This window comes from Equus asinus, chromosome 4, assembly GCF_041296235.1.
Source record: "Equus asinus isolate D_3611 breed Donkey chromosome 4, EquAss-T2T_v2, whole genome shotgun sequence".
Taxonomy (NCBI): Eukaryota; Metazoa; Chordata; class Mammalia; order Perissodactyla; family Equidae; genus Equus; species Equus asinus.
The window spans coordinates 137,520,277-137,539,774 of NC_091793.1; the positions used below are offsets into that span (position 1 = coordinate 137,520,277).

Sequence of the window (19,498 nt, forward strand, 5' to 3'; positions counted from 1 at the left end):
CAAGATGAAATCTGTCTAGAATGTACATCTCATACAGTGGTAAAGAGGAAAGAGGTCATGGACAGGCAATTTACGGCCTGAGAGGTGAGTCTCTGGGGTAAGGGAGGAGGAGCCCCTGAGGCATTTTAGAACTAGTGTTACTGCTTTCTTTCCGGCTGTTCTGGCCCAGGCTACAAAGACCTGTTCCCTCCACTAGGCAAAAACGTGAATGGCTGGTCCAATTGCCTCAAATAACGATTGTGAGGATCCAGTGAAGCCCTTCGTAAACCATGGCACTTCACAAACTTGTAAGGTAGTGGACATCTTCCCAAGATACCAGGGAGCTGTGAAGCAGCTGATTAAAATAAATTCTTGATTACTTGAGCTACAGGAGGGTAGCAAGAGCATTTGGTGATCGGACTTCACAGGTACAATCTAAAACCACAGTCTAACCAGAAATTTTAATCTTTCTGAGATTTGGCTCTTTGTAGAGCCTACAAAAAGACGAGATGTAAAATGTCAATAAGATTAATTAAATTTCTTCTCCTTTGAGCCCTGCCCAAACGTTGATGGAAATAGGACAGAACAAAAAGATCAAGGGAAAAAAGCCAGAAAGACACGCACGGACGCGGCCTCGGCCAGTGAACAGCGAGGGAGGGAAACGAGCTGCGAAGACCTCACGCATCCCTGGGGACCGCTCCGCTGCGGGACGTTCCCTTTGGCAAGATTCCGCGGCCCGAGTCCCCAGGGCTCCCGCCGGCGGAGACGGACGGAGGCGCGCGGCCAGGGCGCGCACGCGTGTACCCGCACGTGTACACACACAGGCGCGCGCGCACACTCCACACACGGCCGTCTCCTCCCCCGCCCCCGGGGGCGGGCCTCTTTCTCTTTAAAGAGCAGACGGTCTCCGCGCAAACCCGGGCTCTCTAAGGCCCCGGGGCCCCGACCGAGCCGCTCGCAGCCAATGGGCGCGGCGGAGCGGCTCGAGCGCGCTGACGCGGCGCCAATGGGCGCGCGGGGGCGGGGCCGGCGGCGGAGACACTATTGTTGATGAGGAGGAGCGGCGGCGGCGGCTGCAGCACCTCGCTCCGCGCCGCGGCCCGCGCGCCCCAGGTTCCGGCCTCCGCGCCCCGCCGCCAGCGCCTCCCCGCCGGCCTCCAGAGCCTCCCCCTGCCCCCCGCCTCCCGCCAAGCCCCCGTCCCGCGCGGCCCCCGGGGAGGGGCCATGTCCCAGCGGGTGAGGCGCAATGGGTCCCCCACGCCGGCCGGCTCCCTGGGGGGCGGCGCGGTCGCCGCGGCCGGGGGCGCCGGGAGCCGCCTGCAGCCCATGCGGGCGACGGTCCCGTTCCAGCTGAAGCAGCAGCAGCAGCAACATGGCAGCCCCACGCGGAGCAGCAGCAGCGGCGGCGGCGGCGGCGGCAACAACGGCGGCAGCGCGTCGGGCCCCGCGGGCGGCGGCGGGGTCGGCCCGCGCACCGCGTCGCGCAGCACGAGCCCCACGCGCGGCGGCGGCGGCGGCGGGCCCGCGGCGGCGCGCACCAGCCCCACGGTGGCCACGCAGACGGGCGCGTCCGCGACGGCCACGCGCGGCACCAGCCCCACGCGCGGCGCCGCGCCCGGGGCGCGCGGGAGCCCCCCGCGGCCGCAGCCCCCGCCGCCGCTGCTGGGCCCCGTGTCGTCGCCCTGCTCGTCGCCCACCCACCTGTGGCCCGGCGAGGCGGGCGCCGCGCCGCCCCCGGCCCGCGTCCGGCACCGGAGGAGGTCCCCGGAGCAGAGCCGCGGCTCCCCGGAGCGGCGGAGCCCGAGCGCGCCGGCGTGCAAGGCGGGTAGGTGCGGGGCCGCGGCGGCGCGAAGGGCTCAGGGCGCGCGGGGACGGGCGCGGCGGCGGCGGGCTGGGGGCGCTCCGTGCTCTCCGGGCTGCCGCGCGCCCCCCGCGGCCCGGCCCGCCGCCTCCTTCTCCTCCTCAGCCTCCTCCCGCTGCGCGTGAACGGGAAGCTGGGGCTCGGGCCGCCCGCTGGCGCTGCGGGTGAGGCCGGCGTGGCGTGTCGCTGTGTGTTCGTGCCGGGGGTGCGGGTAGCGTGGCGCGTGTCTGTGCTGGTGCTTCTCTCAGACCGCGTCGGGGGTGGGGGCCGCGTGCGTTGGCGGAGCGGGTCCGGATCCCTCGGCCGCGCGGGGCTGGGCGCGCGTTAGCCTGTCCTGACGCTGGGTACGTGGGCAGCGAGAAGGGAGAAGTCAGATTCGGGGCGTGCTTCTGATTTTCTGATTCTGTGTTTAGGATGTAAAACGTTTGTTTGTGTTAAAAAAAAAAACCCCAAGGTTTGTCTCCTTGTTTAGGGACCTAAAAGTAGTTTTTCTCCATAGCTGGGAACTTGCTTGGGAAAGGTCCTGAATGGAGCTGTTGGGTTCCGCCCGGGTCATTCGTGAAGAGTAGCTCAAAAGAGACATTCAGATTGTGGAAGTGGAAAGATAAAATTTATCATCTGATTGCCTTCTTGTTAGAATCCGGTGAAAAAAGGAAATGGGTGTTTTTTAGCTTGTGTGTTAGTATTGCCAGCGTATACTTTTGTTTTTCCTTCTCTGGGAATTTCTGTTAGAATCCTCCAGGCGGAATGGCTGGGAATTTCAGGAAACTTAATACAGTACTTCCTAACCAAATAAGACAGATGACGTAGTTGTGGGCAGTAGGATGGATCTTACAGTTTATTTTATCAAGGATTTTAGGCACTGGATATTTTTGGGGGAGAGAATTGCCCTAAAAAATGATCAGTAGTATTTTCTGATTGTTTTAAACCTTTTGAACATGCAAAATGCTTTCTTGAAACTTTGTTAAAAGTTCCAGAACCCCCTCCACCTCAAATAACAGCCATGACTTACTGAGCTCCTGCTGTCTGGTGGGTGAGTTACCTACAAGATCTCATTTTAACTCTTGCAATAGGTTTTAGAGAGGTTAAGTGACAAGTGGTAGGGTTGATGTTTGAACTTTGCTGGGGGGTACTCCGGAACCGTGTCAAGGAGGTAACTTCAGGAACCTGGGAAATACGTAACACACCGAAATTACACATGCTGTTTGTGAAGCAGCTCTTAGATCTGGGGAACATAATCGCTTCAGTGCACCTTCGCCTCCTGGAGCAGCACTGTGGCAGGTGGAAGGGAAGAGAGCTGCTGGAGCTGGCACTGTTGACCGAGGAGGGAGGTGCTGAGCCTGGTCCGACTGCCCCCTCCGCTTTTTGACCCTTAAGGCCCTTAAGGCGGAGCAGCGTTGCAAGGCGAGCCGGGTTAATCAGTATTGGCACCGTGTGCAGGAGGGCGCTCTTTTCTTCGCATCTCTAGAAGGGCTCCGTTTCCAGGGTCTTGGGCTCCTCCTCATGTGCCCACTCTTCATGTTTCCCAGAGCTCCCTTCCCTCAGACCTGCCATTCCACAGAGTATTCATGCTGTAAAATCAATTCCCCTCCCGGAAAAAAAAAACCCAGAAAAATGGACTTTTTTCCTCCAGAGCAGCGCTCAGTGAGGTGTGCAGAGGAATGCTGCTTGTTATCAGGTGACACTGGGGTGTCCCATAACTTCCTTCCAGGAACGTGTCACTCTTTGGACTTCCATGCAGAGTGGGACACAGCATTTTCACATTTCAAGTCTTCATAGTACAAACTAGACCATTTGCTGTACTTCTCAGACTAAATCTGGAAGGAGAGAAAAGGGAGAAAGGGGAGTCTTTTTAGTCACTAGACTCCCTTTTTGACTGAAGGGAGGTTACCGCCCGCTTGCCTCAGTGAAGTGTAGGAATGCTTGCTGGTGGTCTGCTCACAGAGTTCTGTAAGCCTCATGTGACTCGCATTCCAGGGTCCATCCAGCTCAGGCGCCAGCTTCTAGGCGTGTGTCAGATGACTTAGGGATCCAGTATCTGAAAGTCCCTGGGCGGAAGGTCTCGGGTCTTCAGAGGGCGTGCTTATTCTGCCGGATCCCTGCTCAGGTGCTTTACTCCCGGGTTAGAGCTAATCCTTGGCTGGTCCAGAACTTCTTCTCTTGATGACTGTGAGGTGATCCAAGCCCCCATGCCTGACAGGTGTTTGAAACTCCCACCTTCAGTGCTTGCCACCTCCATGGCAGAGTGCTTTGTCCTGAGGAGCTGCGTTCGTTTTGGTGCCTTCCCTCCTTTTGCTGACTTTGTCTTACTTAATAAAATGTCAGCTAGACGTATTGCAGATCGAGAAGTGGCATCACACGGGTGAGGAGCATAGGCTTCGGGTAGACGCTCTGGGTCTAGCATCCGTGTTTTGCTGCTTAGAAGCCATGTGATGTGGGGCAGTGGGGCAGTGAATAACTTTCCAGCCCAGAACTTTGTCATGTGTAAAGTAGGTGATGATGATAGCAACTTATGGCGGTGAGGATTAAATGAAACAGAAGTGAAAAATACTCAGCATAGTACCTCAGTATAAAAGTTAGCTATTGTAGGGCCGGCCCTGTGGCCAAGAGGTTAAGTTCCCATGCTCCGTTTCAGCGGCCCAGGGTTTCGCTGGTTCAGATCCTGGGTGCAGACACGGCACCGCTCATCAGGCCGTGCTGAGGTGCCGTCCCACATAACACAACCAGAAGGACCCACAGCTGGAATATACAACTATGTACGGGGGCGGGGGGGGGAGGGCTTTGGGGAGAAGAATTAAAAAAAAAAAAAAGATTGGCAACGGTTGTTAGCTCAGGTGCCAGTCTTTAAAAAAAAAAAAAAAGTTGCTGTTGTGTATCATGTTAGTTTTGCTTCTGGTTTTCGCAAAGGTAACCCAGTGTAGGCTTAGTTTTTATGGTTGTAGGAAATTTCAGATTGGAGGGAACATTGCCTGTGAACATCCAGAACTGTTTCTCAGAGTGTGGTCTGTGGTTCTTCTGTATCAGAATCACTTAGGGTCCTTGTTAAAACTGCAGGCTCCCAGGCCCTCCTCAGACCTGGCGAGCCCGCCACCCCTCTGAGCCTTTGCTGTACTCTGAATTTGAAGGACAGTCACTAGAAGCACCAAGGAAAATAGTTTGAAAAGTCCTCATTAGAGAAAAGGGTATTAGGACAGTATGTAAAAAGTTACTTTTGCAGCGTGTCTCGTATGTAGGTGGCAAGTTGTGTTTTTGCTAATTCTTCCCTTCCTCTGGAGGCATCGTGTTGTGCATGAATTTGGTTGTTTATTGGGGTGGGGAATGGCAAGAGCAACAACAAAGATGGCCTTCTCTGGACTGATACCCAGGAAGTAGGATACCAGGACTGCATGTCTGCGGCGTCTTAGACTCCTGCTTTCCAGTACTGTCTGAAGGACACAGCTTTAAGAATTCAGGGTTTCTCTAACATTTGGAGGATTGCTGCTAACTTCACACCTTCCAGGGACTCCTTTTGGTTTGTAACGTCTCTGTTTTACAGTTGAAAATGAGGCAAAGTAGAACCTTATTATTAGATCAATATCTTGGCTAGCAGAATTTACATTTAATTAAGTTCAATTTTTTAAAGTGATTGAACTACTCTCTGTGTTAGTACCTGTGCAATACAGAGATGTAAAAGACGCAGGGAACTCCAGAGAGTCACGAAGCAGCTGTGGAAGACAGGGACATAGTGGATAGTGTGATGAGGGCTCTGGGCTCAGAGAGAAGTGAATAGTTCTGTCGACAGTGGGTGTAGAAGTTCTGTCGGGAGATGGCTTTTGATTCGGGTTGGAAGGGGAGAAACAGAACTTCGCAGTTGGATGATAGAGGTGTGAAAACATACATATATTCAGTCCTTTGTGTCTTGAAATGTATAGGGTGTTGGGGAGAAGAGAAAGGCTGCAGTAGAAAAAGAGAGTAGAAAGGTATGCTTTCAGAATGGCCTTGAACAGAATGTATTCCATGGTTAATAGCTCTGGAGCCAAACTGCCAGGGTTCAAATCTTGGCAGTACCAATTACTTAGTAGCTGTTTAAAGTTGGGCAAATTCACTTTAATGCCTAAATCCTTGGATGATGAGGATGACAAAGATGGTATGAAAATAGCTAATGTTAAGACTGTCAGTCCCCTTCAAGGGAATACTAACTGATAGTTCTTACAACAGAGGGTTAGAAGGATAAAACGCTTGTAATCTCTGTGGGGGTGTAGGAATGTCTTTTTTTTTTTTTTTAATTTTTTTTACGAAGATTAGCCCTGAGCTAACTACTGCCAATCCTCCTCTTTTTTCTGAGGAAGACTGGCCCTGAGCTAACATCTGTGCCGATCTTCCTCTGCTTTATAGGTGGGACTCCTACCGCAGCATGGCTTGCCAATCAGTGCCATGTCTGTACCCGGGATCCAAACCGGCAAACCCCAGGCTGGCGAAGCGGAACGGGCGCACTTAACTGCTGCGCCACCGGGCCGGCCCAGGAATGTCTTAATATTAGCTATTTTTATACCATCTTTGTTATCCTCATCATCCAAGGATTTAGGCATTAAATATTGATTTGTTATTACGGTAGTATTTACATTCTTAGAATGCATAACGTTTATAAATATTTTGGATGAGAAGCGTATGGGTTTGAGATGGGAGAGACTGTAGGATGCTAACTCACAGAGGCGTCAAGCACCTGAATTAGGTGCCGCAGCATCGCGAATGACGAGGGTGAAAGATTGCGGAGACTTTGATTCGGTCACCTGTTAGATGTAGGGGCTGAGAAGGGGGGATGGAGGGGGATGGTTTGGATGGTGGTACTAACTGGGTAACACATTAGGGACTGCAAGTTTGGGAAGAGAAAATGAGCTCAGTTCTGGACGTCTTTGGTTTGTGCTCTCAGGAAATGCAGGTAATTTTCTAGATTGTGGCAAATAGAGTTTTAGAACTCAAGGGTGCAGTTTGAACTGGGAGCAAAAAATTGGGACTCGTTCATTTCAATTCAGTAAACATTCATTCAACATGTACTTCATGCTAGGCATTTGCATGTGGGCAGCACTTGAAATGACTAATCACCAGGATGGATAAGATGATGGGGAGAATGCTGAGGATAAACCCTGGGAGAAAACACGCATTTTAAGGGTAGAAAGAAACGCCAGTGAAGAAGCCTGAGAATGTGGTAGGAGGAGAAATGGTAGAAGAGTGTTGAGAAAGCCAACAAAAGATTGGATTTCAAGGAGATGGTAAAGATTTTCCAATTCTGTGAAGGGAATAAGTAGGCTGAGCCTGGAGAACAGGCTTTTGAATTTGGCGTTGTGGTCACTTGATGCTCTCTGAGAAGTAGTTCAAGTAGCCTGTTGGGGACACACATTGGATTAAAGTGGTGGGTGAGGAAGTAGAGGTAATGATTATAGATTACTCCTATGGAGTATAGATTACTCTTTTGGAGTATAGATTACTCTTATGTCACTGAAAGGAAGGAAAGTGACAGACAGGTTCATTTGTTTCTTTATAGGATGGGGAAAACTTAAGCATGTTTTACAGGTTTGGGGAAAGGATTCACAGGAGAATGAAGAATACAAGATCAAGAGAAGATGGAAATAGACAGAGCAGGGCCATGAAAAATGTGAGAGGCAATGGGATCTAGCACGTGGCAGAGTCTGGAAATCTTAGAAACGACTGAGGTCACTTCTTTCTCTGAGGACGGGAAGGAGGTCACGGTGGGTTAAGATGGTAGATAACTTAGCAATAGAAGGGAAGGAAGTTACTCCATCTCCAGATTACTTGAGGAAATAGCATGTTTGTCTTAATACTGTATTTTTAAATTTAAAGTTTATTTTTATCAAAATTTTGGTGGTTAGTGCCCTGAGTGGATTCAGATCGTAGCGCCCCTGTTCGCAGCAGAGTGGAACCTGCCTGGGCTTTCTGTGCCATCCTCCACCCTTCCGGCGCTCTCTTAGACAGTGCTCCCTGCTGTTCATGGGGTTTTCGTGGTCAGTTTTTCCAGAAGTGGGTGGCCAGGTCCTTCTTCCTTGTCTGTCTGCTGAAACCTGCCCACCATATGTGACCCTGCTGTATCTGAAATGCCGATGGCATCACTTTCAGCATCACAGCAACACACAGCCACCACAGTGTGGCAACCGACAGATGGCTGGTGTGGTTTCCTGAGTGGAAACAAACCTGGGCCACGGTGATGAGAGCCCTGGATCTTAACCACTAGATCCCCAGGGCTGGTTTTATCAAAGTATATATATGAAATTTAAAATGTCAAACAGCGCTAAACTTATAATCAAGTAAAATGTTTCCTGCCACATCTCTCTCCACTCCCACTTCCTGCCCCCCACAGCTCTTAGTGGTTTCTTCTGGTGTTTACCTATGTATTTCTACTAACATGCTGAGACTGCTCCTTCGGGATGTTTTTCATTTTATTATTATGCAGTGACTTCCTTCTATGGGAAATGTGGACTTAGCTCTCTTCTCGCCATGTTCTCCAGTCCTACCATTGTAGTCATAGCACCCTTTTGGTTAAATCTTTTTTTTTTTCCTCCTTCCCAAAGCCCCAGTACATATACAACCCAGCTGTATATCCTAGTTGTATATCCTTCTAGTTTTTCTGTGTGGGTCGCTGCCTCAGCATGGCTTGATGAGCGGTGTGTAGGTCCACGCCCAGGATCTGAACCAGCAAACCCTGAGTTGCCGAAGCGGAGTGTGTGAACTTAACCACTATGCTGCTGGGATGGCCCCTAAATCATTATTAATGTTTAAATTATTATGACATGTAAATACTGTTCACAGCAGCATCTTGTGGTGTGCTACAGTTACATTTCCTTTCTTTATAACTTTTTATGCTCCTTAAAGTTAAAATTGCTTTGTTTTTGGTTTGCTTTGTTTTCTATGTACCTATCACAAATTCATTCCCAAACATTGTTTTTTTTTGCTGAGGAGTATTTGCCCTGAGCTGACATCTATTGTCAATCTTCTGCTCTTTGCTTATGGAAGATTGTCCCTGAGCTAAGACCTGTGTCAGTCTTCCTCTCTTTTGTATGTGGGATGCCACCACAGCATGGCCGCCGACCAGTGGTGTAGGTCTGCACCCGGGAACCAAACCTGGGCTGCTGAAGTGGAGCATGCCGGACTTAACCACTAGGCCGTGGGACTGGTCCCCATCCCCAAACTTTTGATAACAGAAACTCTCTTTTAAATATTTTAAGAAACATCAGGTATTTTTTCAGTTTTGCTTTTTCTCTTGGAGATAGATTGGATTCCTGGTCAGGGAACCACACTCCCCGCTGGTTGGGTGTCATACTGCGGTGGCTGCATGTTGCTGTGATGCTGAAAGCTATGCCACTGGTATTGCAGATACCAGCAGGGTCACCCATGGAGGACAGGTTTCAGCAGAGCTTCAGACTCAGACAGATTAGGAGGAAGGACCTGGCTATCCAATTCCAAAAAAATTGGCCATGGAAGCCCTGTGACTAGCAGGGGCCACTGTCTGATAGAGTGCCGGAAGGGGAGAGGATGGCACAGAAAGACCCGGTAGGGTTCTGCTCTGCTGTCCCCAGGGGCCCTAGTAGTCAGAATCCACTCCAGGGCACTAGCAACAAAATCCCTTCTGGAGTCTTATATCCTCCTCTTCCACACTGGCTCATCGCGTGCCGGGTCTGTGGTGGAGCCGTTGCCTTGGAACTTCTCTGGGAAGTCTTCACTTCTCTCCTGTTTTGGGTGTGCTAATCTCTGCATCTTGTTTTGCTGGAGCATAACCTCCAATAATTTTTTGAGATGGCACATGGGAGAGAGAGAGATATTTTTAAGACCTTGAATGTCTGTAGATAGTTGTCTTTGCACTGGATGGTTTGGCTAGGTGTAGAATTCTAGGTTGGAAATAAATCTTTCTACTGAAGAATGAAAGAACTTCATCTTGTAGCTTCTAGAATTGCTGTTGAGAAGTTTGATGCCATTCTGATTCTTTGTCCTTTGTATGTAGTGGGCCGTGTGTGTGTGTATTGTTTCCTCTAGAGAAGTGTTATCGTCATTCTGAAATGATTACCTTGGTGTGGGATTGTTTCTCCCCAACCCCCCATTCAGTGCACTAGTTACTTTGTGGGATTTTTCCATCTAGACACTCTCCATTTCTGGGAAATTTTCTATCATTTCTCTTTTCCGTTATCTTTTTTTATCTTTCTGGAACCCCTGCTGTGTGGGACCTCTTGGATTGAACCTATAATTTTCTCATTTCTGTCTCTGATTCTAGTTTCTATCTCTGATTCTTTTTGTTTTTCTTTCTAGCAGATTTTACCTTCTATCCTTTCAATTGATTTTTAAATATTGGCCATGATGCTTTCATTTTCCAAGAGAACTTACCTTGCTCTCTGATTGTTTCCTTGTCTTCTGAATTTTTCCTTGTTTTGTCAGTGTTTTCTGAAAGCATTTATAGAAGGTGTAAATGCCCTCAGAGTTTTCCTTTGCCCTCTGTGTTGACCTCAGAGCTCTTTGTCTTTCGTATTGGAAACTTGCCTTAGTTTTCTATTAATATTGAGATAAGACACAGAAGTGCTAGTGAGTGTTCTGTCTGTCTGGGTCGGGCTGCTGGGCTGGAGGGTCTTAGAGGAGGATGATGATGCAAGGACTCAGATGCAGAGTTTTTCTTCTCATGGGCCAGTTTCGCCCAGGAAGAGCCCTGCATCTCATTCCTGAGGATGAGTCTGGGGTCCTTAGGTCCACAGCCTGTCCACTCAGTCTCTCTGGGCATTTCTTCCCAGTCTTTTTGCTCTGGAGAACCTCTCGAAGTAATTTCCATTTCTCAGGGAACTCTGCATTTGTGATCAGTAAGTTGAGATATAATGATATAGTCATAATTAACGCTCTTCTGAGTCCAGACTGATTCTCTGTGGGTCTTTTTATTTGGCCAGCTTGTTATAAGCCTATTCGTTTTGTATTGTTTTTCCCTCTAGCTCCTTTTGGAGAAAAACTTAGTTAAGCTTAGCTTACTTTTCTTGAAAGTAATCCCTTTTCTTTTCACAGATTTCTAAAACCCATAAGGCAACCACAATACATTTTGATTAAATAATTGGCTTAATTAAGCCAAATGGGGTTTAATTTTTCTAAAGGTAAGCTCAGTATATTTAATTTAAATAGTAAAGTTATTTTTTATAATATGAAAATTTATTGGCGAGTTATATAGTAAAGCTGCTAAAACCATAAGCGGAGATAATATGAAAAGAATTCAACATGAGACACAATTTTGTATAAGTTTGAAGAAATTCTGAGTGACATGATCTGTCTCAGATATAGCTGTAGCAGAATTACTGTGCACACACGTTGACTACTTGACTTCATTTATAGACCTATACATAAAAAGTGATATTAAGAAAAATTGATCTCTTTAAGGCAAAACATACTTGGGGCTTTTTTTGCTGTGCAAATAATTCTGGGTTGAACTTGAAATGAGCACAGCCACATTTCATTTTCAAATGAAATGAAACATTTCTTTCCTTGCTCTTGATGCTTGTTAAACAAAAAAAGTTTGTTTATTCATATGAGAATTTGAAAATACAGAAAATTATTCATTGCTTTCCTGTGAATGGCAAGATGCTTTTCTTTTCATAGAAATCTAGAACTTGTATCTGGGTGGATCAGGAAATCTTGGGTTGAGCTTATAATCAGACTGCAGCTAAGTTACCGCTTAGACATCTGCTTCCAAAACTTGGTTGAAACCTCTTTTCTGCTGTTACCTCCTTTCTTGTTTCCTGTCTTCTTTTGAATTAATTATTTTTTATGATTCCATTTTATCTCCACTATTTGTTATTAGTTATACCTCTTATTACTATGCTGTTACTGGTTCCACCACAGCAGCATTGTTCAAAAGAACTTTCTACAGTGATGGAAATGTTCTATATCTGTGTGGTCTAATATTTCCTGTTAGGATCTTACATTAATATATTCCCTTTCCTTGTCTCCCATCCTTTGTGCTATTGTTGTCAAATGTTTTGCTTCTCTGTTGTAAATCCCACAATACCTTACTACTATTTTTACTTTAGATGGTCAGTTACCTTTTAAAGCAATTAAAAATGAGGAAACTTTTATACTTACCGTCATTTTTATCATTTTCAACGCTATTAATTTCTTGTGTGAAATAAGGTGGTTGTAGTGTGAATGAAAATGGCTTGTTTGAGAAGCAGAGAACCGATAGGACTTGTTAACTGAGTAGGTGTGCGAGATGAGGGAGAGGAGAGCGCATGATGATGGCTGAGATTTTGAGGCTCCTTGGGTGGTTGAGTTAGTAATGTTGTCGTTGTGAACTGGTTTCATAATTGCTCTTATATTCTGTATGCATACATAGTAGGCCATAGACTTTTGCAGCATAATGCACTAAAATTTTTAACATTTCAAAAGTGATATTATAATAATATGGAAATTTTGGAAGATAAAGAGAAAGGCGTACTTATTTTTTGTATGTACCCTTCCAACTTGCCATTCTTAAAAAATTTGTCATGTTATTTTACTGGCTGTTCTACTGAGATCTATCTAGTAGTTTCTGGAGAAACATTTCACATTAATTATGTTTTCCATTGTGCATATGTACTGATGTTTTTAAAGATGAGGGCCAGTGATGTTTGTTTATATTATTTTAGAACCCATGCTCCGTCTGTGCAGAGCAGCTTATAAGGTGTTGAGGAGACATTCCTCAACTTGTGGACTTTAGAATTAATGAGAGAGACAATATGGCTTTTTGCAATATTCAAGGGTTAAGAGTAAAAACAGGAAAATATATAATGTTACTAAGAAGAGGAGTTCTTTATGACAAAAGCCTGATATGGCCGTACAGGACTCCGTCTTGAGTCAGTGCTGTGTGTGCAGTCAGGAATGGCTAGGTGACTTGTAGGATGGACATTCTTCGCTTCTCTAGAAAGCAGTTGCCGTTAATTCTGTCCCTAAGAATTCTTGGAAAGTCTGTTCCTGGAAATTGATTTAGTGTCACAGGAATGCTCCTGTCCTACTTCAGAGGTGTTATGTCTAAATTGTATAAGGGAGATTTAGTATGCACACCTTTGAACAGTCTCGCTACCAATTAAACTTTTTTTAACCACCTGGCCCCCTGAGTACTTCTGTTGCAATTAATCTGTGCCTCTCTCCCCCTCTCTTGGGCTGGGGAAAACTTGTAAGATTTAAATGAGACCCATTAAAAATTCTGTTCAAATGAATGAATGGATGACTTCTTTAAAAAAAAAAAAAAATGAAGACCCATGTGCCATCGTCTGTTTGTCTTTTAAAGGTCTGTTTGTTCTGTTCTGGTTTGGAGGCCTTTGTAGTGCTGGAGTTTGCCTGTCTTGAGTACCGTTTTCTTGTCTTATAATCGAGCTTTGTTGATGAAGATTATCCTGCTGGTTCACTGTCGAGTCTGGTGTCTTCAGTAGTCTTGGAAGTCGTCCTGTTGGAGATCCCTTTATACTGGGAAGTTGTGTGTTTTTAGTAATGGTGGATGAGGTTATGATCCATCTGCACACTCATGTCTGACACTGTGATTACCAGTGTACTTCGGGCTGCTGCTGGTTCTAAGGCTGAGTGTATGAAGAGGTTGTGGAACGGTTTCCCCTGTGTAAAGAAAGCTCTTTGGTTCACATAGGGGTCAGATTTGCACCATGTTCTAACCATTTAAAAAAACATTTGAAAAGTGATAAATTTTTTAATGAGTCTGAACCCTCAAATAGGAACTAAGAAAGTATAGTGTGCTGTTATATAGAAGGTTGACTGCTCACCAAATTTATGAACTTTGTCTTAATCATTCTTCTTTTTAGTGGACATTTGTTTCTGTTTTCCTCCTTATAAATTACTTTAGTTAAAATATCTTTGTAAATGTATTTTTTTTAAATTCTTCTCCCCAAAGCCCCCAAGTACAGAGTTGTATATTCTAAGTTGTGAGTGCCTCTGGTTTTGCCATGTGGGACGCCGCCTCAGCGTGGCCTGATGAGCGGTGCCATGTCCATGCCTGGGATCCGAACCCATGAAACCCCAGGCTGCTGAAGGGGAGTGCGTGAAGTCAACCACTCGGCTGGCCCGTCAATGTATGTGTTTGAGGGCTGGTATGAATGTACATTTATGTGTATCCTCTTTAGAGAAAAAATCCCCAGGATTGAGATTATTTAGTTAAATTTTAAATAATTTACTTCTTTGTAGCACTGTTTTCCAAAAAAAGATTGAATCAGTTTGCCCTGTCAACAGAAAGGAGAGTTTCTCCTTGTTGCTGTGAAGCCTTGTCAGAATTAGACTTCTTGTCTTGTCTTTTTTTTTTTTTTTTAAAGATTGGCACCTGAGCTAACAACTGTTGCCAATCTTCTTTTTTTCCTCCCCAAATCCCCCCAGTACATAGTTGTATATTTTTGGTTGTGGGTCCTTCTAGTTGTGGCATGTGGGACACCTCCTCAGCGTGGCTTGATGAGCGGTGCCATGTCCGCGCCCAGGATCCGAACTGGTGAAACCCTGGGCCGCCCAAGCAGAGCGTGCAAACTTAACCACTTGGCCGTGGAGCCGGCCCCCATGCCTTTTCTTTAGTTTTACCAACGTGTATGACAGAGTAAATCATAGTTTTCATTTGCATTTCCTTACATATTTCTTGGGGTCATAGTATTTGAGATGATATATTCAGTCACCTTATATAGCAGCCACTCGCTATCATTTAATAAGAAATAATAACTTATTAATAACGGGGTGGAATATTGTTTTTCAGTGCTTGTTCACTATTTATATGAAGTTTGTTAACTTTGTATCTGTTGATTGACCATTTATTTATTGAGGATGTAACTATTTTAGCTGTAACTGTTTTTAAAAGATTTGCCTAGGGGCAGGCCCCGTGGCCGAGTGGTTAAGTCCACATGCTCTGATTCCACGGCCCAGGGTTTGGATCCTGGGTGTGGACATGGCACTGCTTGTCAGGCTGTGCTGAGACATCGTCCCACATACCACAACCAGAAGGACCTAAAACTAGAATGTACAACTATGTACCGGGGATGGGGGGGCTTTGGAGAGAAAAAGAAAAAAAAAAGAAGATTGGCAACAGATGTTAGTGCAGGTATCAATCTTTATTAAAAAAAAGGTTTGCCTCATTTGGGCAGGTGTGTGGGGTGTCAGGTTTATTGAAGTATAATTTACCTATGCTAAAATTCATTCTTTTTCATCCACTGTTGTATGAATTTTGACAAAGAACACGGTTGTGTAACCACAACTACAATCAAGATATAGAATATTTCTGTCACCCATAAAGTTTCCTACTGCCTTTTTAAGTCATTCCCCTCCCTTTCCTTCTAGGACATAGCAACTACTGATTTGTTTTAGTTCCTGTAGTTTTACTTTTTTCAGAATGTCATATAAACGAGTTGTGCCATACTTAGCCTCTTGCGTCTGGCTTCGTTTAATCAGCATAATGCATGTGAGAGTCATTCATGTTATTGCAGCTATCAGTGGTTCATTCCTTTTTATTTCTGAGTAGTATTTCGTTAGATAGATGCACCCTAGTTTGTTTATTCAGTTGAAGGATATTTGGGGGTTTTTGTTCCTGATATTGGAAATTTGTGTCTTCCCTTTTTTTCCTTAGTCAGTCTGGCTAAAGGTTTATCATTTTTGTAGATCTTGTCAAAGAACTAGCTTTTGGTTTAATTTACATTGTTATTTTTCTGTTTCATTGATTTCTGCTCTTTAGTATTTTCTTGTTTACTGTTTCTAGTTTCTCAGATGGAAGCTTAAATTGAGACCTTCTTTTCTAGTAAAAGCATTTAATGCTATGCATTTTTCTCTAAGCAGTTGTTGACCTGCTGCATCCCACAAAATTTGATGTGTTGTATTTTCATTTTAATTCAGTTCAGAACATTTGCTAGTTTCCTTATAAAGCTGCTTCTTTGACTTAGGGATTATTTTGAAGAATTTTGTTCCATTTCTAAATATTTGAGGGTTTTCCAGATACTTTTCTTATGTTGATTTTTAGTTTCATTCCATGCCAGAGAACATGCTTTCTGTGATTTCGTTTCTTCTGAATTTGTTAAGGTCTGCTTCCTGTCCCTGGATATGATCACCTTGACAAACGTTTCCTGTGTCGTTGGGATTCTGCTGTTGTTGGGTGGAGTGTTTTATAAATGTCAGTTATGTAAAATTGATCCATAGTGGTTTTCAGGTCTTATATATACTTGCCGGTTTTCTGTCTACTTGTTTTATCAATTACTGAGAGAGATGCATTGAATTCTCCAAGTCTGATAGTGGATTTTTCTTTCATTTCTGTTAGCTTTTGCTTCATGTATTTTGAAGAGAGATGTATATATACATTTTAATTTGCAGAAACATTTATAATTCTTGTCTTTTTGGGATTTTTATCATTGTACATTTTCCTTTACTCTGGCACTTTTCTTTGTTCTGAAGTCTACTTTGTTTAGTATCTGTTTTTCCAGCCTTTCTAATATGATTCTGTATTTTCAGCCTCTCTTACTGTATTTGTAGATAGCATATAGTTGGGTCTTGTTTTTTTTAATCTAGTTTGATGATCTCTGTCTTTTAATTACTGTGTTTAGACCATTTACATTTAGTGAAATTATGATGTTTGGATACAGGTCTGCTATTTTATTATCTGTTCTCTGTTTTCCATTCCACCCTTTCCTGTTGTATGCTTTCTTTTGGATTTCTTGAATATTTTTTAGTAATCCATTTTAGTTTATATATTGGCTGTTTGATGCTATCTCTTTGTATAGATTTTGTTGTTATTGGTTGCTGTGGGGATTACAATATACATACCTAACTTTCACATACTTCAGGTGAAATGTAGAAATCATACTTCCCTTTATGTTACAGTGCTCGTATATATTGCATCTTTACACTTTGAAAACCCTGTACAGATCATACATGTGGTCATAGGTACGATCTGCACAATTTGCCCGTATAAAGTTGGGCATGATAGTAATAATTGTTGCGAAGGAAAACTTGATGATAAAGGGTCTAATTGATAAAACTTGATATAATCAAAAGCAGATTGAGTGTTGTAAACTTTACATTAAAAGCAATTGAAACAGAAGAAAATTATTTCAGCAAAATAGTCATGAAAATTGAAGAAAACTTAGAAATAGTTTACCTGTGGTCTTTAGTAAACTAATAAAAAAATAAGACTCAACAGAGTTTGCCCTGGAAGAATACTTTGTTGGTAAAATATTTAGTTAGTGTTACACACTCACACACATATATAACGTACCATACACGCGCTCATGAGGATGGGAGGGACAAAAAGCTTGAAGAGTCAGAGAAGCTCAAACTACCACATCCTGTTTTTTAAAAATTTTATCTGAGTGGGTACATATGTTCATTTATATTCTGACAAGTGTCAGGCATTATTACCCACTAGCTGGATTTCCACTCATGGGGTGAGGGAACGTGGCACAAAGAACTTTGACTTCATACTTTATTCAGTTCTGTTTTTGAATATTTTGAGATACCATGTTTCGTTTCTATAGTAAAAAGGCCAGTCAAAAATCTGTTTGTACTGTAGCGGTGATTTGTAATGGAGTTAAATGTAAAAAAACAAAAGGATTAAAAGTAGAGTAAAAATGTTGTTACCACCGGGACTTGCTCCAGGCCTCTATTTGGGCTATTTTGGTAAATTTTTCTTCTTGAAGTGGCTCAGAAGAAGCTTCTCGTGTGTGTGCTCTCTTTTCATAGGAGCAGTGACGTTCTGCCCTTGAATCCAGTCATTAGGGTGAAGGACATAATGACATGGAGAGGAGCAGCTGGTCACGGTGCCCTTGGCTGGAACTTCTTGTGTTATGTTGTAGACCAATCTCAAGGCGAACTTAACCCTTGGGCCCTGTTTAGACAGTTCAGGAGTCTGAGCTAAGCTAAATGAGTTGGGTCGTCTAGTTGTAGAGATATGCCAGCTGTGTTTATTTCTGCTAGGTTTCAGTCTTTTGAGGCCTTTGAGATAGTGGCTGGTGAGGAGATAATGGAGGTGTAGTGAAGTGGACATCCACCATGGCTGGACCACAGAAAAGAGTAGTGGATGAGGTTGAGAATAATAATAGGGAAGAGAGCAGTAGAGTCATGTTAGAAGTGAAGTCACTCTCAAATTGGCATGCATATGCCTGGTCAGAACACCTAGGTCCTAAAAATTTTATTGAGAAGCACCTGTCACATTGTTGGCCTAACTACCCTGCGTGCATAAACTCTAGTTTGTCTAGAATCTAAACATTTAGGAAGGACAACCTTTTTTTTCCTATTAAAATATTTTCTTTATATTTGTGTGAGATAAGCTGAGGAAAGGCAATACAAACAGTGCTTTTAGTTTAACTACAAATGAGCAAAAAAAACGCAAATGGAGAAACCACAGTGAACTGTAGGAGTAATCTCATTGCAAAATTCTAAACTACAGGAAGTACAACTTTTAAAGAATTCTATTCTATTGGGGGCTGGCCCTGTGGTGTAGTCGTTAAGTTTGAAACATTCTGCCTCAGCTGCCCAGGTTCACAGTTTCAGATCCTGGGTGTGGTCCTACACCTTGTCAACCATGCTGTGGCAGCGACCCATATATAAAATGGAGGAAGATTGGCACAGATGTTAGCTCAGGGCTAATCTTCCTCAGCCAAAAAAAAAAAGGAAAAAATCTGTTGTCTTTTTAAAGAGAGATTAGTAATCATAATTCTCTTCTGACATACAGATTTATTTAAAAGAACATCATCTAGGAGCTGGCCCCATGGCCGAGTGGTTAAGTTCGCGCGCTCTGCTGCAGGCGGCCCAGTGTTTCGTTGGTTTGAATCCTGGGCATGGACATGGCACTGCTCATCAAACCACGCTGAGGTGGCATCCCACATGCCACAACTAGAAGGACCCACAACGAAGAGTGTACAACTATGCACCGGGGGGCTTTGGGGAGAAAAAGGAAAAACAATAAAATCTTAAAAAATAAAATAAAATAAAAAAAAGAACATCATCTAAAGTGTAGTATAGAGCAGTGGATTTTGGGTCTAGTTTTCTTTATTTTCTGTATCAGCAAAGACTGGGAAAGGGAAGGATGCAGTATTTGAATTCATCCCTCATGCACTGGATGCATGCCTCCAAATTAGGCTGTATTTATTCCCATTTCATAAATGAGAATGCTCAGGCCCAGAGAGTTAAGTCATGTAGTATTTCAGAGAACTACTCAATGTGAGATTTCAGCTCATGTCTACTTAGTTTCTAGGTCTGTGTTTTTAAAATCTTTTCACAGTATTATGTAATAAAATTTAGCCAACATTGAATACCTATTATGAATAGGTATCGCTAAGCTGGATGGTTTGACAGGACACAAAAATACGATAATGTATGCCAGAAGTTCCTCTCTTCTTGCTCTAGTTGGAGTGTCTAGCAGTGCCTCTAAGAGCGTCTGGTATAGGACTGTCTCTAGTCTTAAGGGAAGCATAGGGAATAAATACATTGATAAATGAGTGGACTGAGTGATCTGGGAAAACTGGTAAAACAGGTTGGAAAATAGGGCATTTTAAGTAGAAGTATTTTTCAGCCTTTTAAGCCCACAAATATTATGCTGTGATGTTGCTAGAAATTTCATAACAAACGATTCCAAAAATAAACCAGAGCAGTAGTGATTCTAGGAGAAGAATTTTAATTGTTAAAAAGCATATGCTTTTCTATATC

The 19,498-nt window shown here is 44.2% G+C and overlaps 1 protein-coding gene across 3 annotated transcripts in view; it reads left to right on the forward strand.

Annotated features, from left to right (window-relative positions):
- The first annotated feature begins 916 nt into the window (after positions 1 to 916).
- The window catches only part of FAM117B (family with sequence similarity 117 member B), a 91,223-nt gene continuing 72,641 nt past the window's right edge, over positions 917 to 19,498 (forward strand). For 2 of the 3 annotated variants that reach the window (XM_070508414.1, XM_070508415.1), the window contains exon 1: positions 917 to 1,804. In XM_070508414.1, coding sequence (XP_070364515.1) covers positions 1,030 to 1,804 — 775 coding nt within the window. In that variant the 5' untranslated portion in view covers positions 917 to 1,029. The remainder of the gene's footprint in view (positions 1,805 to 19,498) is intronic. The other variant, XM_044768426.2, reaches the window with a different exon arrangement.